General features: G+C 41.5%; 1 protein-coding gene across 1 annotated transcript in view; it reads left to right on the top strand.

Annotated features, from left to right (window-relative positions):
* GRM1 (glutamate receptor, metabotropic 1) overlaps nt 1-27,130 on the top strand; it is a gene marked incomplete at its 5' end in the record, with an annotated part of 67,975 nt that overhangs the window by 23,998 nt on the left and 16,847 nt on the right. Inside the window, 3 exons of the mRNA XM_010159294.1 lie at nt 6,583-6,751; nt 8,579-8,705; nt 13,718-14,648. Of these exons, the coding sequence (XP_010157596.1) occupies nt 6,583-6,751; nt 8,579-8,705; nt 13,718-14,648 (1,227 nt within the window). The remainder of the gene's footprint in view (nt 1-6,582; nt 6,752-8,578; nt 8,706-13,717; nt 14,649-27,130) is intronic.

Genomic DNA, 27,130 nt, shown 5'->3' with positions numbered 1-27,130 from the left:
CCAACACTGCACACAGAGTGCTCTGGAATAAACAAGAGTTGCATTCTAGCATATGCCTTCAAGGAGTAGTCGTAAGACACAGTGGCCTTAAACAATGCTATTACTAGCCCTTATTAGCAAAACTGACAAACTTTTTTACCATTTGTTACTTGTGCTGCTTGTTCTGTTTAAACAGTGTATATATTTAAATGGCTTGTTACATTTAAGTAATAAGAAAAAGTTGATGAGTCTGTCTTCTTGTTGAGTGTTGTATACTTTAGATTTTTTTAGTCAAAGACATAGATGAGTTAGGTCAGACTTTGACAGTAGAGGCAAGCAATTCACTTACAGTCAAACAGGCTTTTTGACACAAATGCATGTATCAGATCTTTGCACATGTAATTTAGATAATACAGAGAAATTTCTGCTTAGGTTTAAGTTCATTACACACTATGTAGAAGACCAGGTTCAAGACCATCTAAGAAACCTGAAGGTGCACAAGTCCATGCGGCCTGATGAGATCCATCGTGGGTCCTGAGGGACCTGGCAGATGAAGTTGCCAAGTCACTATCCATTGTATTTGAGAAGTAGCGGCAGTCCAGTGAAGTTCTTTCTGACTGGAAAAGGAGAAACATAACCCCTACTTTTAAAAAGGGGAAAAAGGAAGACCTAGAGAACTACAGGACAGTCAGTCTCACCTCTGTGCCTTGCAACATCATGGAGCAGATCCTACTGGAAACTATGCTAAGGCACATAGAAGATAAGGAGGCAATTGGTGATGGCCAACATGGCTTCACCAAGGGCAGATCGTGCCTGACAAATTTGGTGGCCATCTAGGACAGGGTTACAGTATTGGTGGGTAAGGGAAGACCAACTGATGTCATCTACCTGGACTTGTGCAAAGTGTTTGACACTAACCCGCATGACCTTCTTGTCTCTAAATTGAAGAGGCATGGTTTTGATGGGTGGGACACTCTGTGGGTAAGGAATTGGCTGGATAGTCACATTCAAAGAGTCGATGGCTCGGTGTGCAAGTAGAGACCAGTGATGAGTGGTGTTCCTCAGGAGTTGGTGTTTGGACCGATGCTGTTTACTGTCTTTGTCAGTGACATGGACAGTGGGATCGAGTGCACCCTCAGCAAGTTTGCTGATGACACCAAGCTGTGTGGTGCAGTCAACACACTGGAGGGAAGGGATGCCATCCAGTGGGACATGACAGGCTGGAGAGGTGGGCCACTGCCAACCTCATGAAGTTCAATAAGACCAAGTGCAAGGTCCTGCACATGGGCCAGGGTAGTCCCAAATACAAGTACAGGCTGGGTGGAGAATGGACTGAGAGCAGCCCTGAGGAGAAGGACATGAGAGTGTTGGTTGATGAGAAACTCAACATGACCCAGCAATGTGCACATAAAGCCAACCGTATCCTGGGCTGTATCAGGAGAATTGTGGCCAGCAGGTCGAGGGAGGTGATTCTCCCCCTCTACTCTTGTGAGACCCCACCTGGAGTGCTGTGTCCAGGTCTGGGGCCCCCAACATAAGAAGGGTAAGGACCGGTTAGGGTGAGCCTAGAGGAGAGCCATGGAGATGCTCAGAGGGCTGGAGCACCTTTCCTTGAGAGAGTTGGGCTTGTTCAGCCTGGAGAAGAGAAGGCTCCGGGGAGACCTTATAGCACCCCTTCCAGTACCTGAAGGGGCCTGTAAGAAAGCTGGTGGGGGGACTTTATACAAGGGCTTGTAGTGATAGGACAAGGGGTAACGGGTTTAAATTTAAAGAGGGCAGATTTAAATTGGATGTGAGGAAGAGGTTCATCTCAGAGAGGGTGGTGAGGCACTGGAACAGGTTGCCCAGAGAAGCTGTGGATGCCCCACCCCTGGAAGTGTTCAAGGCCAGACTGGATGAGGCTTTGAGAACCCTGGTGTAGTAGAAGGTGTCCCTTTCCATGGCAGGGGTTGGAACTAGATGACCCTTAAGGTCCCTTCCAACCCAAACCAGTCTATGATTCTATGATTTCTGTAAAAGCATTACTTCAGCATTGTGTATGCTGCATTGTCTGCCTGTTAGTTCTTTGGTTTGATGTTTAGGTGTAATTTTCCAATTTTAGACCAACTTGTATTTATTATCTCATCACCTGAGAGCATTTCCGCAACTCTCATCAGTACCAAGTGTAGAATTAGAATGAACAGTACCTGAATTCAAAGTATAGAAGGGTTGATATCAGGATATTTCTCTGAGTAGGTCAGGATGATAGAATTTATTCCATCCATCCTTTTGGTGTACAGTAAGTTTCATTTGTCTTGATTCAATGGCCTATTTAGAATTTGATGGATTATTTTAGGTAAGATTATTTTTTTTTGTCCCTCATTTGTATTTTCACAACTGGAGTTATCAAATTGGGTGAAGAAAATTCTATTAAATTTTTCATTATCCATGCTGTAATCTTTGTCAGTCTGTGGCATTTATGACATGGCCAGTATCATACCAGAGAATAGTTTTTTCATTATCCATGCTGTAATTTTTGTCAGTCTGTGGCATTTATGACATGGCCGGTATCATACCAGAGATGTGTAAATGAAATGTGATCATAGAATCGTTTAGGTTAGAAACGACCTTGAAGATCATCGAGTCCAACTGATCTATACAGCCTGTTAGATCCTTGTATGCCAACTGTAGTTTATGTCCATGCAGAATTGTGTTTAGCTCCAGATTAGCCCTAGTGTTCCCACAGCCACACATGGAAAAGTTCTTTGTGAATGAATGAATGCACCATAGCCACTCTATCAATATCCAAAAAAGCTTTTGTACTTTAGCAAAATGAAAATCTAAACACCACATAAAACACCTAAATATAGCAAAGAGAGTCAGAACTGAAATTTCCTGCATTTTCAACTTTTCTCTGCCAGTGCAAATATGTCACAGAAATATGAAAAAAACATTTTTCTTTTAAATTATGTTACTATGTCATGTGAGCAAATCAACTTCACAAGTTGGAAAAAAGCAATATTCCTTCTTAGAAGCCAGCAGCCTTCCTCATACTTTGTTTTCAAAATCTTTGAGGTTCTTTGAGCAATTGACTCTCACAATCTCCTACTTACAATCATGATGGATAAAGCAAGTAGAGATGTCTGTAGTTATGTTTGCCTGACACATAATTTCCTGTTTTGAACCCCTTACAGCTTCATCAAACCTTAACCATTTCTTTAGATATAACTCTTTTTCCAGCTCAGGTTCAATTCATTGTTTGAAGCTTTTATCAAAATGAGATTAGAAAACATGAAGCATTTTTTCAAATGTTTATTTCTTCTGTTCAGAATCTTTTATTTGAAGACCTTTTATGCAGTAATGTGAAGCAGAGCTTTATTAGAAGGGCACAAATGCAGTCACTTAACCGACTGCACTGCCTGTGGGAAACATTACGTGGATGTAGCTCTGGAAAATCAACAGCTGTATGTGCTCGCTATACTGTCATTAAGAAATTGCTGGCAGAATTGCTCAACTTTTTAGTTTCATTGAGTACCTCCCATTTCCTTTCTCAATAGTAATCATATCACTCTAATTCCCAGAAATGGCTGGAGAAGGTGTGGGTGATGCAGTAGTCAATACCCCATCCTTCTCTAGTCCTGTGCAAGGGGCAGGGGACTAATCCATTTTCAAGCTCTTGTCTTCTCTAGGATAACTGCCTACTTTTAGCTTATGGCAGGTGTGAAAAAAATTACCTCTAGGATGATCGATTTGCGCAGGCCTCTGACCATAAATTGCTATGTGACAACCGCCAGAATTTTCAGCCCCTACAATGGACCTCTGATGTGTGGAGAAATGCTGAGGTTCATAAGCCAACAGAAATGTTTTTGTTTGGTTTACCCTAACTGGACTTGGACGTAGGCCCATATAACTCTATCTAGTTCAAAATTTCCAGTAGCTGTTCTGACTTCAGACGTTCCAACTCTATCAACTCCAATGCTTTGAGTAAATTATCGAACACATAATGCAAATACTTCAAATTTATATAGTATATAGAGGAATGTGTGTCCAGAATTCATAGAATTCAAATATACATGGTGGTTTTGGAGTTTGGTTCCATGGGTTGTTCTTTTGGCTGGTTACATTCCAGCATTGTTTCCCATTCTGCCTTCCAGCACAACAAACCTTACTGCCAGTCTGGTACTATGGAGAAAGGTAACTTCAGCCATCGCATACTAACCAGAGTAAGAATGTGCCTGTGACCAACTGGCTCACGGTCTGGCTCACCTCAAAAGTATTTTGCTTATATGACACCACCTATTCAGTCACATCATTTCCCAATATACTGGAGAGCTTACCCTTACATTAAAAGAAACATTCATTTTCTTACATGTGGAACGTTTCCATGGCTTTTGTAAATGCTGCCATATGTGTATGAAATCCAGCAGCCTCTAAGGCCCTTGCCCTCTTAGAGCTTCACAACTTTTGTCAATGCGCTTCTTTTAGGATAATCATTTGTAGCTTGGGGACAGCCCCAAACTGTTAAAGCTGTTCATGTGTGAGCAAAGGGTTGAGGGGAGGTATTCCAGCACTGAACTTGTCCTTACTCAAAGTAGAAATTTTTCATTAAGCAAAAGAAGGAAGGGATAAAGAACTTAAACATGTCTCCATATACCAAGTGTATTTGTTAGATCACAATTTTCCACTTAAAATTCAAGCTGCATGTTGAAGCTACAAACATTGTACTTTGACTTGTCATATGCAAGACTTTGTAAGAGCTTTTAGTTTGCATACTTTATTCTTTGACAGATAACTGATAGAAAAGGGAATAGTATTATAAGAAAATATAAGAACGGCTTTCAACCTAAAATCGTATCCCTGAAATTGCCAACTCTTGACTGATATTGCATTAATGCCACTCTGTGCCTTGCAATATATTTTTGGAAAAATGAAAACAATCTGTGCGGCTTCAAAAATTCCATTAAGGGAATGTGAGGTTTGAGTAATTTTTTATTTCCCTTCCTGAATTCATTTTCCAGACCAGTGTAACTGATTTTGCATCAGTTTAATACAAGGTCACTCTAAAATCCAAGTAGTTTCTTCTTGCTAGGAAGATGTACATTCCCTCTCAATTTTACTCCTGTCTGTTGAGTCTACATTATAAAGTGCCCTGCTCTTATTGCTTCTTGCTGTCCTGATTCTGCACAATCCTGAAAACAGCATTCCTTTCTTTATATTCTTCCTTTGCAAGATGTGGGATATAAGAAGGAATTGTTTCCTAGTGAATTTGCAGTTTACCCCTTTTCTAAGCAACTCCTCAATTAACAGCCTATTGCCAACCAATGGAGCTGCCTCTTGCTTGGAGCTTCATTGAACTCAGTGCTAAGAGTTCGTTTTCCCATGGGATTCAGTGGAGCTCGCAGTGGTGCTGACATTACCTGAGCATGCATATTTGCAAGACTGAGGTATAAATGCAAGTGTAAATATTCACTTCTTCAAATTGTTTTTTAACTAGGGAGATCCCAAAGACTCAATCAAGAAAAGCAGACATCTAGAGAGTAATTCTAGCACCTCCTTACCCTGTGAAGTGCAGAGAGAATTGAAGTTTTGCACATTTGAACCTCAGCAGAGAAAAGAAAGAAATGGATATGTCTCTTCGCCCACAGTCAACATCCCATCTTTATTTATGGCTAACACTTTGCTTACCTTTCATTCCTAACACACATACAGATTAACAACACTCATTATAAACAAAAGATATTTTTTTCCTCAGAGACTGAGACTATCCAGTAGAGAAAAACAAGGCAGTAACTCCCAGGCTTGGAAAACAGAAGATGCTTCGTGCATTTCAGCTCCGGTGCTGATTTCTGGTTGGCAGCCCTCATTCTCTCCTCCTTTTTTAAGCAAAGCTCTCCTCCTTGTCATCAACACACTCAATCACTGTTTTGAAAAAGCCACATTCGGTGGGTTACAGAAGGTGCAGAACAATTAGTGGTAAAGGATGAGCACACATGACCGAACCCATTCAGGGCAGTGGTGGAGTTAGGGAAGCTGCATGTTTATTGTAGCAGTGGTTTATGCCTGGGAAGTTCTCTCCTACTTGCCTAGGACAAGGAAGTAAATTTTGTGCCTGAGCTGCTAACTTTTCCTGACAGTCCCACAGGGATGGGTAATATGAATAGTTGAACTAGTGCTTACAGTTAACTTATGGCATAACTTCAGTTAGTTAGAGCGTTTCTACTGATTTCTTTAGAGCTCCCAGCAGGGGCTATACTGCAAAAATCTGTAAGTAGGCACCAAGTGAATGTTAAAGATATCTTGAAAAATGGCTGAAAAATACACTCTGCAGATAGTTCCCACATGTGCGGGTGTAGCAGAGCTTTCTGTCATTGACGTGCGGTTCCTCCTGGACACAAAACATTTCACCCATAGTTTTATGTAAGTGAGGCAGGCAATCAGTAATTGTGTGACAATGAGAGCTGTCATTTCCCATGATTCTGCTGTATTCTACAGTATTTGGTGACCTTAGTCCCTGGTATTAAGGGAAGAGACAAATATTTAGCGAGGCAAAAGCAGAAAGGCAAGGTCAATTTTTATCCTTCTCATTGAAGTACACTGACTCGCTTTCTGTTTTTTCCTTTGCAGGTATGACATCATGAACCTGCAGTACATAGAGCCCAACCGCTATGACTATGTCCTCATTGGGACCTGGCATGAAGGCGTGCTCAACATCGATGACTACAGGATTCAGATGAACAAGAGTGGAATGGTCCGATCTGTGTGCAGCGAGCCTTGCTTGAAGGGCCAGATTAAGGTGTGCCCCAAACACATACTTTCTGCTTTAGAAATGTGAATAACCAGTCAGGGTTTTTTTCACTAAATCCAAGCAAGCTTCTTTCAAACCAAGGGATAGGACTTACTTTTCTGCAAGAATGGCAAAAGTATAGAAAGACTCCGAGATTAACATCTGACTTTTACAATCCTATATACAGACCTGTGTTTTCAAAAATCGGCCTTTGTAGTGATGTTGAATCTTCTTGTGTGAGAGGATTTGTATTTCACCTTATTCGAGAAAGAACAAGATTTTCACTTAGTCATTGCCTACAGCCTTCAGTGGCTGATTCACCTGGGGGCTGATCCTGGAAATATTGTGACCCATGGGAATCCAGAATTTTGATCCAGCAATAACACCTTGGGGGGGGGGGGGGGAAGCTTATTTGTGTCTCATGTTCACAACAGGAGGTATGGGAACACAAATGAAATCACTCTGTGTTTACCAAATGTAGCACTTGTATCAAGCTGCAAATAGTTTGCCACCTGCCATGTCTGGATGACATAAAGACATGCTTCGACACTATCACAGTGGTATGGATGCAGTAAGTTTGAAATGGCAAGAAGCCCATTCAGGAAAATTACCTTAGAGCAGACCTTCCTTTCTAATTTCATTTAATAAGCACATTTGCAGGTTTTAATTCTATATTGCTACTCTAAGCAATAAGTGATTGATAATTTGGCAAAAGCATAGTGACATACTCAACAATCTTGGAGGGGAAACATTATCGGTATTTACTACACTCCAAAACATCTTTTCCTTGTTTTTGAGATTGTGCAGTTTGTGTATGTGTGTATATGTAAACACCATGCATACAAAATGCCAGCTTCGGCTCCCATTGAAGTCTATTGGACTCTCTCCACAGACTGCAGGAGGAAATGTTAACAAAAAAAGCCCACAAAGCCAGCATTCAATAAAACAAACATTTTGTATTTCACTCCTGCACTTAGCTCTGCATATAGATGGATAGGAAGATCCTGGAGAGATGGCTGGATTCCTCCTTTCTGACAAACAGAGCCAGTCTTTGTTGGCGCCCCATGAGCTGGAGATATCCTTAATCTTTCTTTCAACCTCAGCGGAATGAAACTAGCAGTCAAGACGAGGAAACCAGCTTTTCAACATTGGATCATTACACTTAGCAGCTTTCACAGCAGAGAAAGATACAGCCTTCAGCGACATTTGTCTCCAGAAGAGCTGTTCCGGAGCATGCTCTTGGTCACCGCATATTGGTTTTATTTTCTACTAGGACCCATTACATCCTTTTAGCAGTATATTTTTTAATTTGCTGTTATTTGAATTTCTATTTACACTAGTATACTGAGCCCCAGAGAGACTTCAATGTAAATTGGAATTTATGTGTGTGTGCAGGTGCTTGGGTATATATATATGCATGAATCACTCTTTGTTCTAACCTTTGACTGTTTACTGCAATAGATATTAAGCGTGGGCTGAGCTACTTGTCCTGACCTGAACCATCTCTCAGATTAAACCTCTTCTCTAGTTTGATTGAAAATATAACACTCACCATGCCTCTGTACCAAAAGGAAGAAGTTTTGTACTTCTAACTCAGAACTGTTCCTCCCAAAACAGAATAGAATTGTCCCCAGAGATTTACCTTGAAATCTTAAGCACAAATTTTAATAAGTAGGGTAGATACAGAATCAGGATTCGTGTTTTCTTGTTGTTTGAAATGTGCCATACAGAGGAATCCTGTCATATTTTAAACAGTGCAGATGACACCTGTTTTCTGGGGGACCCTCTGTGTTGTCTTACAGAGGATCGTAGCTGAGGATGTATTTTGCATTACAGGTGATCAGAAAAGGAGAAGTGAGTTGCTGCTGGATTTGCACTGCTTGCAAGGAGAATGAGTTTGTTCAGGATGAATTCACATGTAAAGCCTGTGAGCTTGGCTGGTGGCCGAATGCTGACCTAACAGGTAGGGACGTGTCCCACCAAATGCATTCCCATTTGACAGGACACAAGGAGAATGGTGTGTATGGTGGAGAGTAAGGTGGCAGCATGCAGGGATATTAAAGGTACATGCTTAACCACACATCTCATTGTAGTTTAGGGTGAGTGAAAAGTGCTGTTTCTTTTGACTCAGTTCAACAGCAGTAATAATAAAGATGGCAAAATTTGTACGAAGAAGAAATGACGTATTCTGTCTGTTCCTCCCCTTCAGTTAGCATAAGCATTGGTAAAGTTATTAAGACTATCAATGAACTTAGCAGCATTTGCTGCAATTTTAGCAGATTATCACAAGAACTCAGTGCATCCTTGTCAGACTGACTTGATACTCCCTGATGGTTCTACCATGCAATTAGTAATAATTTATCTGAGATTTCAGGGCATTCAGTAACTGATTACCGGCCTTTTGTTTGGTGTAGAAATCATTCTTGCTGCCCCTACCAGCAAGAGGACCTCGACAATATCCTAAGAAAGCTGGCAGAAGAAAGGGAAACAGCTAAAATTGCTCTCCCCCATGTACATGCTTTGGATGAGTTGTATGCTATGGCATCTTTCTGTTATTTTCTACCTATGAAGGTCAACCTCTACACCTGCTCTGGGCTTTTGCAGTAACCACTACCCCAAGAAAATAGTTCTGACACACTGAGAATCACCATCTTGACCCTGAGGGTTGCTTAGTATCACTGCAAAAGTCTACTGGCACCTCTGCCCCATGCTACATCTGCAAATCTTGGATGCCAGTATTCAGCAGGGCATCATTCCTAGCCAGACAAACAGACTACCGAGCTGAGGATCGAGTATGCAACTTATCACATCTTTGTCCTTTAATATGACTGGCTGGCAACTAGAGGCTGCTGCAGTATTTAACACATAGATGAAGTACTCAAACCTTGATTAAATAGTTCCAAGAGACGCTGTTAAGCTAGTCACTGGAGCCAAGTGAGCTTTTTGAGGCTTTATTTTGAGAGAAAAAGCTGGTCACTTTTACAGCTAAAAATATATTATTCATCACAATAAAATGGGAAACTTGATCAATTGTCTATTCATAAATGTCTTGACCATGGCACAAAATCGTGTTCAACTCACACCTCCTAGGATACCAGCATCTGCTGATTTTAAAGCAGATACCTATAGAGAACCAGGTTCTGTTAGGCTTGGCAGAATTGTTTCTATATACTATTCAGGGAAGAAAATTGGGACTTCTTTTTAATCAATAAGGCAGAACAAGAACATAGTGAGAGATCAATGTGCACTTGAGCGAATATAGTTCAGTGCTACCAGCTGCTCAAAATAGCTCAAAGGGGGGCATGTCAAAATGACAGGCATCGCTGAAAGGAGTTGAGGAAAGCATCAGTGCTGGGAAAAAATCTCAGGGGCATGTTGCAATCTATTAACTTTTAATGAAATCAGTAGATGACCTGCTGATTTGTGTTTCTTCTCAGCAAGGAGACTGGACTGCTGCTGTTCTAAAATCACAGTAGCATCAGCCAAACGACAGCATAGCCATCGACTGATTTCCTGGAGAACATCAAAATGGCAGTCTGGTCCTGCACAGCTTCCTCATTCTGTCTTAGTGAGGAAAAAACTTTTTAACCTCTGCAATTCATTTACTCGAATTGCAGTACAAAGCACAAACTTGTGAAGAAAAGCTAATGGCATCTTAACCTTTAGAAAAGGGAGATTGAGCTAGATAACCTATGGCCTTTGGGCTTTGCAGGGGTCACCACGGGTATCATTTAATTTGGAATTCTCTTTGCTTGCCAGTATTTCTCCCATCAAATGTGTTTTATAGCTTGGTTATGTGTGTTGCATTCGCACCCTACCAGTCACCATAGTATCTAGACACAGACATTAACATCTCACATTCCAGATTGTTTTTCCCTTTGCCTTAAATCTTAAATGCTAAACATGTATGCAGTTTTAGTCTCATTTTCCGTCACAGATGGAGGCTCTGAAATCATTAGTCCCTTTAGGAAATGTGAAGCACATACTAACCCATTTCCTAAGACATGCTTTTCAAGGTGATCATTGTCTCCATTTGAAATCAGTCTCTGTTGCTCAGCAATCCTTTCCTGACATTTTCATTTTATTTTTAAATGTAAGGGTTTTTTTTAGATTGCTTCCCCTACATACATGTTCAGCGAAATGGAGTCAGCAGGCACAAAGAATTTCTCACCACAGATGATAAAAAACTGACCTCACAAATAGTCACTAAAACCAGTAGGCCTTGTGCCAAGAAGAAGAGATGTCTTTTATAGTATCAGAAACTAATATAAGAAGAATGAATCTCAAGCTAGTAAACCCAGTTTACATAAATCATCTTAAATAAGCAATAAAACAAGATAGGACAGGAGGTTTTATAGAGCTTTTTGAAATGAATTGTAAAGGTTTGGAGCCATCAGTTACCTGGGATCTGTTGATGACCTCAGAAAACATCTTAGATTGTCTTACTGGCCTTGCAGTATGAATATAATTTAAAAATAAAAAATAAAACATCGATCATCCTTCTGCTCTAAGACATGATTCATGGTTAAAATGCAGGGAAAACAGTAGATGAAAGCTACCGAGCAGCTTTTTACTAGAAACTTTTAACTACAAAGCTTTTGCCACTAATTCTCTGAGTTTTTTGAGGTTTGAGTTAGTTGTTGTGGGATTTGGGGGGGATTTTTGTGTGTGTGTGTTTTTCATTTGTTTGTTTACTTAAACCTATAAATACACCATTGCCTGGGTATCCTCCTCCAGTCTCAACAAGTTTCCCTAGCCCACTTTCTCCTAGCTGGGAAATGACCCACCTTCACAGGTGCTGACAACCAACAACTGTTTGCTGACATCAGCAGTGCAGGGAGCTTTTTGCAATGTCGGTAGCATATGTGGCTCTTGGGGCTTGCTGGTACACAGGATTTACACTGATTTAATGAAACAGATTTCTAAGACCTGACACAGGATAAGTTTAAAGCAATCGATAGGCTTAACTACCATGCTGAATCAGGGCTAGGGCTCTGAAATATCATTTAAGATGGAATGTGTATGGCTTGATGTTGCTGAGCCTAAAACCCGCACTGAAACTTAACCCTTCCAGAAACCAAAGACTAGTTTCTTGTTTAAGAGAATTTATTAATCAACAAACAGGAGCTTCTGATGCTTAGTCTGCTATGAAATCAAAGAAGGAGCTAACCTTCACTCAGGGCTGCTGTGGTCAATGGCCAGAGGTTCCCACTTCTAATAAAAACAAATTCCTTTATATTGCACCATAAAAATACTGTTTGGAAGAACAGGTTTCCTCATCTATCTGAGGCTTGAACAGAGCACTCTGAGCAAAACAGAATTCCTTTTCTTTATAAAATGAGACCTCCAGTTACACATGCTATCATTTCTATTGAATTTGATGTTACGGGTACCTGTAACGTCATTACCTGTAGTTAAGTAGACAGCAATACCTCTAGTTAAGTCAGCCTGGTGCTCTTAGAGACAGAGATTACAGAATTATAAGATATTCTTTCATTTTATATGACATTGGCAGACATAAAAGTTCAAGCAGAAATTTTCCGTGTCAGGACTTGGCCTCAGGCTGATTTTTCTTAACTTTTACAAAAAAACCCATTTTTTTCTTCTTCTATTTCTCAAAATGAGGTTACAGTAAAACTGTTCAACCCTGCTCCAAACCTCTGCTAACGTCTATATTTGGAAGGAAGGAATATACATTTTGGTGGAGGTATTAGTAATTTTGTGTCACCCTGTGGAAGATGTGTATAAACTGAGCAAAACTGTGTTCCTCAGAAGCTTTCCGTTCATACAGGTTGGTTTCTGCAGATAAACTCCATACTGAGGATGAAGGGGCTGAGCATGACTTTTGCTGGTCACATTATCATGGCCCTTGCTAAGATTTAGCAGCAAAACTAAAAAGATAGAAAAAACTAAAAAGAGGAAGAAAATGCCTCTCATACAAACTCGCTCACACCACTGCCTTTTCCCTGCTCTTCCAAGCTGCATCCAACAACCCAGATAGGCAGGTGAGGAGCAGCCAGTCCAGGATGTGAAAAGTGGGACCAGAAGTGTTTATAATGGAGACAATTGGGTGGAGAGGTGACAGAATAGGGAAAAACAGAGCTGGAAAGGGACTGAGATGGGGACAGTGTGGGGCTGGGAGTAAAGATCCTTGAGAGGTGGGGAAAATGAACAAAATATGAGCTGGGTTGAAGGAAAAGTGGAGAAGTGCTAGGAACTGGAGGAGCACCTTTCCAGTTACGTTTTGAAAACACTCATATTTTGTGGACTTGGTTTTTCCCCAAGAACGGTATTAATTACATTTTTTATTTGAGATGGTGAAAGGAGTGTGGAGGAAAAACATTGTGCAGAGTCTTTGACAAAGTAAGAATAAGGCAATATTTAAAACCCCAAACCAAACAGAAATATAATGTGAAGGTGCAGTATTTATAGTATAGTTCCATTATGACTTTGACTTTACGTTTGCTGCTGCCCATAACAGATCTATACTTAATTTCTATAATTTATAAAATCACCTTCAGAAAAAAGTAATGGGTCAAGTTACACTGATTTTGATAAAGATTAGTTAGTGTGAGAAGGTTCAAAAGCTACCCATTCTGATGGGTAACAATCCTTTCCCTGCGGAAACAAAAGGATGGTACTGAGTTTGTGTGGGTTCTCTTCCCAGCTCTAACTCTGATATACTGGGCTTGTCAGCAGCTATCTCAAGAAAAATTAGGAAGAAAATTCCAAATCTCATTTCCCTTTGTAGTATCATCAGCAAAAGTTTGGGATACCCAAAATTGATGGCTTTTTTTTGAACATATTTAATCCGATCTTCTCCATGCTGTAGTTTACTCCTTTGTAAAATGGTTGTAATAATCCATCGCACATGGGCATAAACTAATATTTGTATTATACTGGGAGCCACAAAAATAAGTTCTTTCTTCAAGCAGATACTTTTCTAACACTCTGTTTCTTTTCTGTATACTGCAGGCTGTGAACCCATCCCTGTAAAGTACCTCCAGTGGAGCAATATAGAGTCTATTGTGGCCGTGGTCTTTTCCTGCCTGGGGATCCTGGTCACCATGTTTGTCACCCTTATCTTTGTGCTCTACAGGGACACCCCTGTTGTCAAATCCTCCAGCCGGGAGCTCTGCTACATTATCCTTGCTGGCATCTTTCTGGGTTACGTCTGCCCTTTCACCCTTATAGCTAAACCCACCACGACATCCTGCTACCTCCAACGCCTTCTGGTGGGTCTCTCTTCTGCCATGTGCTATTCCGCCCTCGTGACCAAAACCAACCGCATCGCACGCATCCTGGCAGGCAGCAAAAAGAAGATCTGTACCCGCAAGCCACGTTTCATGAGCGCCTGGGCACAAGTGGTCATTGCCTCCATTTTGATCAGCGTACAGCTGACACTGGTGGTCACGCTGATCATCCTGGAGCCCCCGATGCCCATCCTCTCCTACCCCAGCATTAAGGAAGTTTACCTTATCTGCAACACCAGCAACCTAGGCGTTGTGGCTCCTGTGGGCTACAATGGGCTCCTTATCATGAGCTGCACGTACTATGCCTTCAAGACTCGCAACGTGCCTGCCAATTTCAACGAGGCCAAGTACATTGCGTTCACCATGTACACCACGTGTATCATCTGGCTGGCCTTTGTGCCTATCTATTTCGGGAGCAACTACAAGATCATCACCACCTGTTTTGCAGTGAGCCTGAGCGTGACAGTGGCCCTGGGGTGCATGTTCACTCCTAAGATGTACATCATCATAGCCAAGCCTGAGCGGAACGTCCGCAGTGCCTTCACCACCTCAGATGTGGTGCGTATGCATGTCGGCGATGGCAAGGCACCTTGCAAGTCCAACACTTTCCTCAACATATTCCGGAGAAAGAAGCCAGGGGCGGGAAATCCAAAGTAAGTGATTGACTGCAGGTACACATCTATCTGTATATGTTCCTCTCTTTGCCATCCTCTCTCAGTTGACCATAGTTTGGTGAATAGTAAGGTATGTAACATTTTTTCATCTCATGTGTAGCAGGAAAGATGGAAATGATCCTTTGGATCCAAGCCCTAAATGGATGTTGACATGTTCCTTCTTATTGATTCTCCTGCTCTAAAGGCAGCCCGGTACACGACTCCCTCTACCTTTGGGGCAAGTCAGGCAGTGGCAGAGTAACCAAGCTCCCATCTCCCCGTGCATGTGACAGGGGTCTCACACCCCTACGTGCAGTTACTCTGCATTAGGTTCAAATGCAGGTGCTATTCTAGCCTTTTGGGAAAGGGGACCAGAAATCTATGTCTGAGTGGCTGTAAATCACATATATTTGTATAAGGCCACTGGGATGTGTGTGTGAAAGCTGGGCATGGAACATTAGTTTTAAGTTACTGGTTTGTGACAGTCCTCATGATCGTGATGCAAAAGCACCCTTCATATTATCCTTGTGCTCTATTTAATATTCAGAATTATGAGCAATACTCTTAATCATCATTAGTGTAAACTTGTCCATGTTCTCAAAGCCAGTGTTGGTGTGAAAGTTGCAAAAGTCAGCTGATGATGAAAATGAACTTGCATGCACATCTATTGAACCTGTTATTTTTCCTCGCTAATAATTAAAAGCAACCCAGCTTCAGCAGAAGGGGGAGAGAGAACTGTTACTTCAAACAGCATCTCCCTGTGAGCAGCTGTCTGAACATTTGCATTCTTTGTTATCTTATTGCTTTTTAATCTTTAAAGAAGCACCACAGGGCTAGACATGAGCTTAGATTATTTTTGCCCCAATTAAAAGAATTATCAAAATAATAAAGAACCAATGAAGTCTACATTTCTGAGCTTTCTGATAGAATTCAAATTCAGTTAATTTCAAGGTTTTTAGGATCTGTAGGTTTCTCTGAGTCACTTGAGTTGGTTTCAGTTCAGTTTGCATAAGAACTGGTTTTTATGTCCTGGAGTTGGAAGGGATATGAATGGAAGTAATATCGTGGAAAACTCATGCCGTGATCAATTTTACCTTTATGCTACTCCAATACTTTTCATTTTGTCACCAGGCAGGGGCTCGGAAGAGAAGGGAATGGAGACATAAGTAACCCAAATATGCAGCTTAGTGTGCCATGGAGACCATGATAAGGCTGCCAGCTCTGGAGCTGGGTGTGGCAGACAGCCTGGAAGTCTCCCATGCAGGGACATGGCCAAAAATCTGTAGCTCAAGAGCTTGAATTCCATGTAAATAGAAAGATGGAGCCTGATCCACCCTTCTTTGACTCTGTGGAAGTTGGATGGGGTCTTACATACCTGTGAGAAGCTAGTGTGGTGTCCCTGCAGTGTAGTCTCTGGATAATGCTGTTGGTATCTTTAAGATGACGTCTGACCAAAAAAAAAAGAACTATTGGGTATTTTAGATCATGAGAAGATTAGTAAATAATTCTGTGTTGTCCTTACTGTTCTTTTACTTTCACAAAAAACAAACAAACAAACCACACCAACAAGTTTAAAAGACCCAAATGCAATATATTTAGAACACGGTTCATAATATGAAAAAATATTTCATACTGTTCAAAACCGGAGCTTCCCCCTCAGCCATATCACCTTAAAAAAAAAACAAAACCCAAAACAAAAAACCCCAACAAAACCAGGGTTTACCTGACCTTTTTACCAATTTGTTTGTTGCATGATTTTAGTAAGATTTCCTTGACCTCTCCGTTGAGCCTCTGTGAGTGGTATGAAGCAAAAAAGCCCTACAGAGTTTTAAGGTGTTCTTCTAAACCGAAAGCTCAACACCTAGTTAATACACTCTTTTGTCTCAGGTCAAGCCTCCAGATCTTTTACAGGGCTAAATCCCAACCTCTGGTGCAGTGGCTGTGATGTTCTTCACCTAAACCCGCACAGATGCAGAGGCATGCTGGGGTTGCTGATGGAGGAGGACAGCACACCTCTCAGTACATGGGCATGAAGAACCAAAAGCAGTGTAGTATACAAACATGTAGCTTTGGAAATAAAGTCAGAGAACAGGAGAAAAAGTCCTTTCAGGACCTTGGAGGGTATTTTAGCTCCTATCAGAGTCCATTGCAAACTTGTGAGGACATTGTGCTGACACAGAGAAAGAAGCGTGAGTCACTGAGGAAACCAAGAAGGAAAATGTAGAAATTGCTGGAGCCTTTGAAGCACCTAAATAACTCTAATGTGTAGTCAGGTCCTTCCTGAAGCAGGACTTGAAACTACTGGAACATGCTTAATGGCCTCCAGGCTGATTTTCAAAGTTGTTGTGGGTTTTTTGTTTGTTTTTAATTTCCTCTAAAAATCTGGGATTTATTTTCCAGTTTTTCAGTAATTCAGATCCCTCAGTATATTGGTCTGCTTCTTAATTTTGTATTTTCCCTCCCTATGGACAGGTTTTTCAGTCTGTAATTGGCCAGCAGTGCTTCACTCAAAAGATTTCTTTTCAAGCTCTCTTACACCAACTTTCCACCCGTTGTCTTCTATCTTCTCTCTCCTCTCTCTTCCTAGCTTGTTTTTCTGCTTTTCAACTTTCATCTCTCTTTTTCCAGTCTGTATCAAACCTCTCCTCTGGTAATGCAATAAATTCCAATTTGTAAACAGAAAGGTGACATCCATTTAAATTAAATTGGTGTGCCGATATGGAGTTAAACCGAGTTAGTTTTAAAAATGGAAGCTATTTTACATTTACAAGGGCAAGTCAAACTTACATAAGCCTTGATAAAGCACTCAGATGCAATGTTGTGTTGTTAGTTTAACTTTTATAGCTTGGGGACTAAAGCAAGCCAACCCATTCTTCCTTTCTCCTTCCTAAAGCAGAGCAAAAAAAAATTAACCAGGGAAGTCTATTAACACAGCATCTATTAGTCAATTGAAAAACCTTCAGCTACATCTGCTGCTGATACAGAGGTCAGAAAATCCTCTTGAAAAATGTCTGTCCCAGCTGCATTACCAACAGAGTTTCAATAAAAATCAATTGTTTAGTAACATTGATCTTAAATAACAAAGCACGCTTCCTTTACTGATCTGTTGCCCTCTAAAGATGCTATGTGCAATCATGAGGGTTTGACCTCTATCTTACTTGGTTGAGTTAAACTATGAGCAATTACACCCAACGTGGTTTTAAATACAGCTGGTTGGAAACTTTCCAGTGGAAAATGTTTTCCGTCATAAAATTCTGGCCTCTCAAAATGTTGCATAGAATTGGACTTTGATGGAAGGGTTCCTCTCTGGGCAAGGAGACTTTAATTTTCCCATGGAGGGATGAAGGCATTGGCTATGTGTGACGGAACTTTACTCCAACAGCCATTAGTTAAGGCACTCACTTAGGTTAAGAGCATTTCTTTTACTTTCCAGGTAAATGCCCTATAACTGGACTATGCACTGTTCCAGGGCAAGTCTCCTCCCTTCTCTCTGTTCTTGACCAGCAGTGTGTCCTGTCACAGAGAAAAAAATCCTGATGCAAACCCTAGAGAAAGACTCTCTATTATTCTGTGAGAGAACTTGAATCTGGGTCTGAGAGATCCCTAGCGAGTGTCTTCAGTACCAAGCTTCTGTCTGTCCCTCTTGTCAAATGAATATTTAAACATTTATAAAAAATGGAACAGCTCCATCAGGAGAGACGATAGAGTGATATCTCCTGCCTTTATTGAAGCTTTGTAGGGACATTTATTGTTCAGAGTTTGCTTCTTGATGACATTATGAGATCCTAGCTGTTACAGGATGACGACATGGCAGCATTTTTTAGGAAAGCCTTTTAATCTCTGATTGTTTTTTGTGGTTTAGGTTGTGTTTGTTTTGTTTATTTTTAATTGGGTGGTTTGTTTTTTGGGGGGTTGGTTGTTTTTTTTGTTGTTGTTGTTAGCTGTGAGATTGCAGCTTTTGGATATGAATCTTGCTGTGATCATTAGCCTTGTTCTTGAGCACAGATATTACTATGAGGGTCTGTCAGCTTGCAAAGCAGCACTCCTGTACAATTCCTGTATGATTGCTTCCCTGAGGAACCAGTGCTCCTTTCTGTACTGCGTGCAGAAAAAATCACCAGTGACACTGAAGATTCTGACCTTGAGGGAGGGTTCAGGATACTGCAGCCACTGCTTCAAACAGACCCTACTCAGTGTGCAGGAGGCTGTAGCGGGGCCTGCAGATCTGTTGCGTCGCCCTGAAGTATAGTTCACACACGTACTTCAAACAGAGCTTGAGCCCCGCAGCAGGGCTCACCTCTTCTCCGACCCTTCTTGAAGGCTGCAGTGGCAGAAGAAACAGTGTTGCAGAGGGGACCACAGGGGGTAAGTTCATTGTGCATCTTTGGGGAATTAGCCTCAAGTTTGGCGGTGATGTTTAGCTGCCGCCTCAGTCTCCACATATAAATGATTTTAAATTTATGGTTGAGACCCCAGGTCTGGGGACCATTTTAAAGCATTTGAATCAGAGTAAGTAAGGATTCAGTTGTCAACGTAATTAGTGTAGCAAAACTTGAGCTGATGGAAAGGCCAGCTAGCAAGACTCGCTGACTGGCCAGGACTCCACATTAATGTGTAAGCCACCTGCTTCCCCCCTTGTAATTATAATATACTTGCATTCAGTTATTTTTCCTCCAGCTGTCTGCCCTCAGAAATGAATGACTGTTTTAAAGTATTTCCAAACCTGTATTTTTTGTTTATCTTTTTAACATGTTTTGGCAGTCCATGTCTCTAGTCTGCTCTCACAGGCATCCACTCTAAGCAGTGTACAGGCAGTCACCCGGGCCAAGGATCTCTCAAAATGGCTTTATTTCACTCCAATAAAAGGGTCAGGCAACCCAACATGCCCTCATACGTTCTCCCTGCTTCCTTTACAGAAGCCTGTTCCTGTTCTTCATCCTCTCTCCCTCTGTACTGGGTGCCCATATACAACTTTTCAGTTGGGAGTCAGGTTTCTCAGTTACCTCTAGTAACATGTGCCTGTTCCCTTACCAAGGCTTAAGGAACCACCTGCTTTGTTGTCTTGCCACTTATAAAATTGTCTCCAGGTGTTCTTAAGTTACCAACCTGCTGAGTTGCTGTTTCATCTTGAGCAAGCTGTGCTCGCGTGCTGCGTTTCCTCAGGACTCATTCACTTGGCAACTAAGAGTCTACAAAGGATTTTGGCCTCCTCAACTCCTTCATTTTCAGAGCCTCCCACAGACACGCGGTGAGGGGAATCTTAGCATAAGTATGTCCAGAAGGCAGGACATTTTGTTTCACTGTTGTTTGTGGTGGTGGGAGGAGGCAAATGAACGGTGCAGCATGGCAAGAGTTGGAGCTTCCAGAAACAGAGAGTAAATGTTCAGCATGTTCAGTTGCAGTCACACAAACGCAGATCTTTTACAGCCTCTCACTTGATCTGACTTGAGTGCCTCGTCATAGGAAGTCTCTGCTCGGAAGTCTTCCCTCTTCTCTCTCTCACGTTACTACTCCATGCAGTCAATATGCTGTCTTTAAGCACGAGGTCATGCAGGGGGGGAGGGGAGGGAAGTGTGAACAGAAGACATGACTAAATTTTAATGTAAGTAAAAACAATGGCTTTTGTCCTGACCTCTGCAAGCTAAAGTGTGTGAAATCACACAAAACTAATCTCAGCCTGGCACAGCTGCACAGGGAATATTTCACTCTGTCTGGCTGAAATGCATCAAAAGATATGAAACAAGAAGGTTTAGTGGAAAGTGCAGAGAAGATTGGTAATAACTGCTCACCATTATACCTTCTACTATAAAAGAGAATGTATTGTTGAACTGCACTTCAGGATGCGAGCTCAATCTGAGAAGTCTAAAATATATTTAAGTATTACCTTTGGTCCTAATAAGAATTATCTTTGTGTTGTTGAACTGCACTTTAGGACAGGAGCTCAATCTGAGAAGTCTACAATATATTTAATTTATTATCTTACATTAATTTATTACCTTTGGTCCTAATAAGAATTATCTTCAAATGCTTGTTGTAAAAACTACTGTCTGGTGCAGTTTTATTTTCTTACAGTATTGACACCAGTATAGAGGCAATCACTGGATCTAATGGGAAATGGTAGGCTAGCTTGCTTTGCAATTTAGTAAACTGATGCTGTGTGTAAACGTCTTATGTCCTATAGTAGTATTGCAAACACAATAAGACAGTCCTTTATTTTTACTAATACAGACCTTGGAAAATACCAAATTCCAAGGCACCTTCAAGAAGGCCTTTAAACATGATGGGTCTGCACAGCCATCCTGCTGAGGCTTACCCAGAGGGGAAGGCATATTACAGTAGATAGTTTTGAAACAGCAGAAAGGTTGTAAGCTCCTGCTAGTGGGAATTAACACAAAGATCAAAAAGAGAAAACAAAGATAGTGGGAAAAATTACACAGGTTAGGTTGGTTATTTTAATTATTTATTTGTCATTGTATGTCTGAGCTCTCATTTTAGCAATAAATGTGGATGTCCAGCCCCTTCTTGGTGCTGAGTCTGTAGAGCAGTGGCTCGCAGGACAGCGGGCGCAGTGCTGGTCCCTGGCTGTGTGGCTCATGGCTCCCTGTCAGGGCACAGGGCTCCACAGCCATAGGGCAGTTGGTTCAACCTTGCGTCCCCCCAGTGGAGGCGTTTGCTTCCATTGGAGGTGGATGGAGCTGCAGCAGCTCTGGTGTGGCTCCCTGGTGCCACAGCTGTCACGGCAGCAGACCTCCCTGGCCCATCGTCTGTGTGCAATGTGGTCTTTCACCCTTTTCTGAGGTTGCAGTGCATTTCTGGGAGAGCATCTGGTATACTGTCATGGGTAGTTGAAGGTTTTAATGCCAAACGCCTCTCTCAGCAGTTGGTTCATTTGCTGGCTTCACAGGGCTATTTACTGGACTTAAACCATTAATAATTTTGTGGACACATAGCACTGTGACAGGCAACAGCTCTTATCCCATTCTCTCATGTATGTGATGTGAATTTCAAATAAGAAAATTCAATGAACTAAGTCAAACTCTTCAGGCCTTGTCAGTATATTGATTTAAATGAGTATTTAAAATTCCCAGAAGACAGTTACGTGTTTCCAGAGGGACTCTTGCAATTGATGTTAAAGAATTAGAAAGAAACACAAATAAGGGAGTCTGAAATTTAATAATCCAAAAAGAAATCTCTTCTAGCCCTGCTGCAGGGCGGTCCATTAAATTTCAGCTATGTAATTACGTCTAATTTTGTCCTCATAGCCTTGAATTTGCATTTTGTTTAATAGATACCATGTAGGTCTGTCCCATGCATCTGAAAAAGCATAGAATAGGTGACAAATAACTCCGAGATGTCACTTCCATGCTTACGTTTTTTCTAGTGATGTAAATGAATACTAAAGATTGTATATATTTAAAAACTAGGCATAGCAAATGTGTATACCAAATTACATGTCAAATTGCATATCTGTGTGTATATGTGCAATATAACCAGTCTGGAGATAGAGAATTTACTTTTTCCATCTAAGGAAAAATGAGAGCAAGGCTGCATAAGGCACTGTAAATTTTCCTTGCAAATTATCCCAGCTAATGGGAGTCCCAACACATGCATAACCAATCACGTGTCACTCCTAAGGTAAGCTGAGGAGGAGCAGGGACAGATATACAATATGACTGGGATGACTGTCATTAGTACAAGCCAAGAGATCTGGTAGTTTATCCTTATTCCTCTGGGTTTCCTTCTGTGACCAAACAGAAGCTGCCCAAGACCACTTTTAAGAGAAGTAAATAAGAAAAGCAATGATATTCTGCAGTGGTCTCCCAGTAAGAGCAGTGGGAATAACTCCCCCTCAGACAAAACCCAGGTTATATGAAATTAGTTTACAGGGTACAGTACCTGCACCTGGGGTCCCATCCAGAATTCTGCTTCTTTGTCATTACTCAGAGCCAGGTTTATTTGGATGGTCCCTTTAGGTGAGAGGGCTGTTGTGTAAGGGTTTATGTAATTTCCTCCCTTTCTCAGAAGTTGCCAGTCCAGGGCAGTTTTGCCACTTTCTTTTCATGGATATTCACAACTCTGTTCTCCCGGGACATAAACCCAAGGAATTGCCTCTGGGTGCAACCTGGTCCTTACCAAAGGGCTCGCGGGGAACTTTGCTTTACAGCTCCTTCTATTGTTTTGCTGCTCTCAAATGCTGAATCACAAAATCTTGTTTTAGTTATGGGCACTGCTGTAGCACCAGGCAGCTTTGTATAATGAATCTCAATACTTAAACACGATGATGCATAGATATACAACTACAGCAGAGGGGAGCTTTACGGTTATGTACCACAATGTCTGCTTCCTCACTGAAGGGAAGCAAAGGCAGTACTACAGAAATCCTGGGGAAGGCTAGTATCTTTCTTGGCATAAAACATAGGAATAAGGACACCACTTGTAATTTAATTTCTTGCTTGACTGGATCACTTATTACATTTCCTTGTATTTTTGTATTTGTATATATTATTTATTGCATTTTTATTCTGAAATGTAGTCATAACAATCCAGTTAGGATGCTACAAAAATACCAACTCAACAGTGAGTGATACAAACAATCACGTTCACATGTAAGTATAAGCAAATTATGTCTATCTGCTTAGCACCAGGATCTCTCATTGTTTTGGTTAGAATTCTGACTGAGAAAAATAAGGAAGAAATCTTTTGCTTTTAAGAGTGTCAGGTAAATAAATAGGTATAGGACGATGCTTCCAGAGAAGTACGTAAAAACCTGGATATTTCCCTATATAACATATAGAAATCAAACTCCATCACTTGTGAGTGTATACTTAGGAAAAAACCCAAAACCACTGACCTGTGTTTGGGGGGGGGGTGTGAAATATAATTTTTAAATGCATAATAGCCATTTATTTATTTAATTCAGCATCTTGAAATGGAATAAAGAACTAAAATACAAGTCTCCTAGAGGCTACTTTAAGATTTTTTTAAGCCAAGAATGCATTCTACCTCCTTCCTGTCCTCAAAGGTGTGATGTTTCAGCCCTGCACCTCAGTTATTCACCTTCCCTGAGCAGAAGCAGAGCTGTGACATTTCATGAACACATGGTAATTCGTGTACAAATACTTGCTAGAATAAACACACAGGATATTTTGTAAGTGTTTATTCTGCAGGGATCTCTGAGCCACCTTGTGATTTCGTATATCTTTGAGCTAAGTTAGAGGCGAACAAAAATTCGGGTACTGATGGATACCATGTGGATCTCTGTTATTCTCTATATAAGGCGATAAAACAGCACCAGCACTATACACAGCTATATGCAGTTAATACAGTGGTTTGCTTTTTTCCCTCAGGTTAAGATTTAATCTGAAAACTATTCTTGATTCATCCCAGCAATTCAGTTCAAAGTTACTAATGTGAAATGCAGAAATACTGCTAATTAATTTAATCCTTTTTTATGCTTAGGAACACATGAGCACATAAGAGCCCAGGAAGAGGACAGCACTCTTGGGTGTCACTTCTTTCACTGATGTGAGAGGCATCTCGTGTTCTGGCTTGTCTACCACACTTAACTCTGCCTGCGATGAGCGCTCCCTTTTGCTCAGGGATGCTCCACAAAACAGAAAAAGCCAAACCATAGACGCTTGCAAACACATGCTGACAGAGCACCTGATTCTTAGCAAGACGAAAAATTCATAGGCGAATCACACCCCCAGCGAGAGAAGATGGTCCATCTCTGTTAAGAGGCTGTAGGCGTGTATGGTTTTCCACCCTGTTAAAAGTTAAATTGTCTGGGCAGGGTTTTATCCTGATTACACAGTGCTAGGCTCAGTTCAGTATTCCTCTATGTTTTGTTAGTTAAATATCTTTGAAGCCCTTGGTGGGTGACACTAGCACCCACGTTTTGTTAGCTGTGGGAGGAGGCCCACACATTGCTCTGTCAATTGATCAGTAATGTATTTCAAAACAAATTTGTCAGGATGATGCCTGCTGTCACCAAGGCACAAGGACCTGACTATCCTGACTTATATCATCGCAGTCATTTGGGAACGCTCTCCACACCTCTTCCCTATCCTAAGGAACGATTTGAAAAATTTTCTCACCAGCAGTAGCTCAGGTTAGCTCCCTTCCACTATTGTGCTCCCAGAGCTGGGAGTATTTTGACAATGAGAGCTGTACTACACTTTGGAAACAAAAGTCAAGCAGTTTCAGATTACGTGTGCCTCAACAGCATGAACCACTGCCGACCACACTGGCCTTTTTGAGACCACAACCTGCACACCTTCATGCTTTACCATTATCAGCAGCTGAATTCCAGTTACTGCATGGACAGGACACTAGCCAGGCACCTGCAGAAGACCATTTTTTTGTTAAATTACCCCCAAATTCAGAGACATTCATTTACAAACACCTGCACTACCTCCTACTATATTTCATGCCATCCTAATTTTTCCCTTCTTCATATCACTTCTGTAGAACACAGAAGATGCAGAGACCAGTACAATGTGTGGCAAAGCAGAGACTAACTTCTGGTTCACTACTCAGTCCAAAATCTGGATGTAGTCTTTGCTAAATGCCTGTCCCACAGATGTTTGTAATGGAGCAACTTTCTTCTCTTTATTTTTGTCTATGGTGATTTAAGAGGCTGTAAAGGGAAGAGTGAGGAATTTCAGAATCTCAGTCTTCACCTCCTGTGTGACTTTGATTTTCTTTTTTTTTTAGTTAGTATGGTTTGATGGTTTTTTTAACCTCTCTTCTATTTTCCATCAGTCCCAAACACACTGAGAACCATTCAGACTCAGAGCAGAGATCTGACCCCATTCTCCTGTGTTCTCTCTGTTCTTAGCTCTGTGCCCCAAGGACTCTGAGTGGAAAAAATCATCATTGCCAGAAATCTTTGGGGTTTCCACACCCAGGTCTGGAATTCTGCAGAGAAGACTATGACAGATTTAATGTCCACGCAGGAGACATCCACTGTCAAAGAGTCACTAATAATAATGGGCAGCAACAGAAGTTATGTTCTCTGCTGTGCCAAAGGACTCTTGAGAAACCGCTTCAAATGTGGGCTGAAAAGGAAAGAATATTGTATCAATAGAACATCTGCCTCCACATTAAAGTTGTTAAAGGCTATTTAATTTTGAAATAACAAGTCAGCTAATTCTTCAGAGCATATATGTGCGTTGGCATTCAGCCTCCCACACCTAACAAGCATAGGTTAAAAGGCATTATCACTGTAAACAGCAAGCAATTGTGCAGGCTAGAAGTAATCACACAATTTGTCACTTTAAAGCCCACTTGAAAACGAAAAGCTCCAGGTTTCTTATTACTGCATTATAAACAATTTACCATTTCTAGCTTAGTGCTTCAGTTATCTCTTCCTAAGCTGTTTACCCTTTGCTGCTCTGTGGTTCTTCTTTTGTGGCGTGCAGGATGTGGTTTTCTTCCACTCTGTAAAATTAACCTTAAGAGAGGGGAAAAAAAAAAAAAAGTGAATTGTTGTCTGCTGGATTGTCCTTGGGCCAGATCTCAAAGTCAGATAAACATTAATGTCAGCACCAGAGAAGGTGTCTCTGCTGCCCCTGGATTGGGAACAGGGTGAGAGTTGTCCCTTTCAGCAGCAAATCGTTAGAGCAGCTCAGCTGTGTTGCAACATCACAGCCAGAGATGTCAAAGCTGATCTTAAACTCCAGCCAAACAAGTGCCCCCTGATTCTATTCTAGCAGCTCCTCACTAGTGAATGGTTTGCTGGTACGTGCAGTTTCAGCCTGATCAGTCCCAGGTACCCCCGGAGAAGCACAGGCTCAGTTTAAATGCCCATCTGCAAGCCACCTTCTATCCTCCTTCTCTTTACCCAGCACTATTCATCTTTCCTCGTTCTTAGTGAAGTAAAGCCAGGAATGTCAGCTCTTGTTGCTTTCTTACTTAAAGCTCTTGTTAGTTTTCTCCTCTACTTCTATGGAAACAGGTTTTTTATTTTCTCTTCTAGCATTTCTTTTCATGGTACAAGCTAGATCATTTCAGATGGTTCAGTTCAACCTGTTTTGGCTGGCTTGCAAGCCTTCCATCCCCAGCCCAATGATTGTCTGGAAATTGGGACTTACTCCATGTTATTAATTTTTTTTTTTTGCACCCCCAGACCTCCCCAGACCAACTGACTAACCTGACAACCAGCAGTAAAATAACCCAAAACCAACCAACCAACAACAGCAACAAAGCAAATCCCAGAGTCGGTGTGAGCCCCCATGGAGGGATTATCTACCTTCAGCCCAGGCAACAACAAGACTTGCCCAGTGAGCAGCTGTGGTGCGTGGGTGGTCCGAGCCCTGCCAAGACATGGGCTGGGGAACTGACAGCACTGACCCCCGCTGCCGCCAGCTCTCCTGCCCCAGGCACAGGTCAGTTGCCCTCAGCGCGCAGGGGCAACCCAGCAGCCCTGCAGGGCTCCTCGGGAGCTCATGTGGGCGCAGCCTTGGGAACACGGGGCGTAG

The sequence above is a fragment of the Eurypyga helias genome, unplaced genomic scaffold (genome assembly GCF_000690775.1).
Source record: "Eurypyga helias isolate BGI_N326 unplaced genomic scaffold, ASM69077v1 scaffold16179, whole genome shotgun sequence".
NCBI lineage: Eukaryota > Metazoa > Chordata > Aves > Eurypygiformes > Eurypygidae > Eurypyga > Eurypyga helias.
Note: the sequence above shows the minus strand (reverse complement) of the source record. Positions and strands in the feature narration are given on the sequence as shown.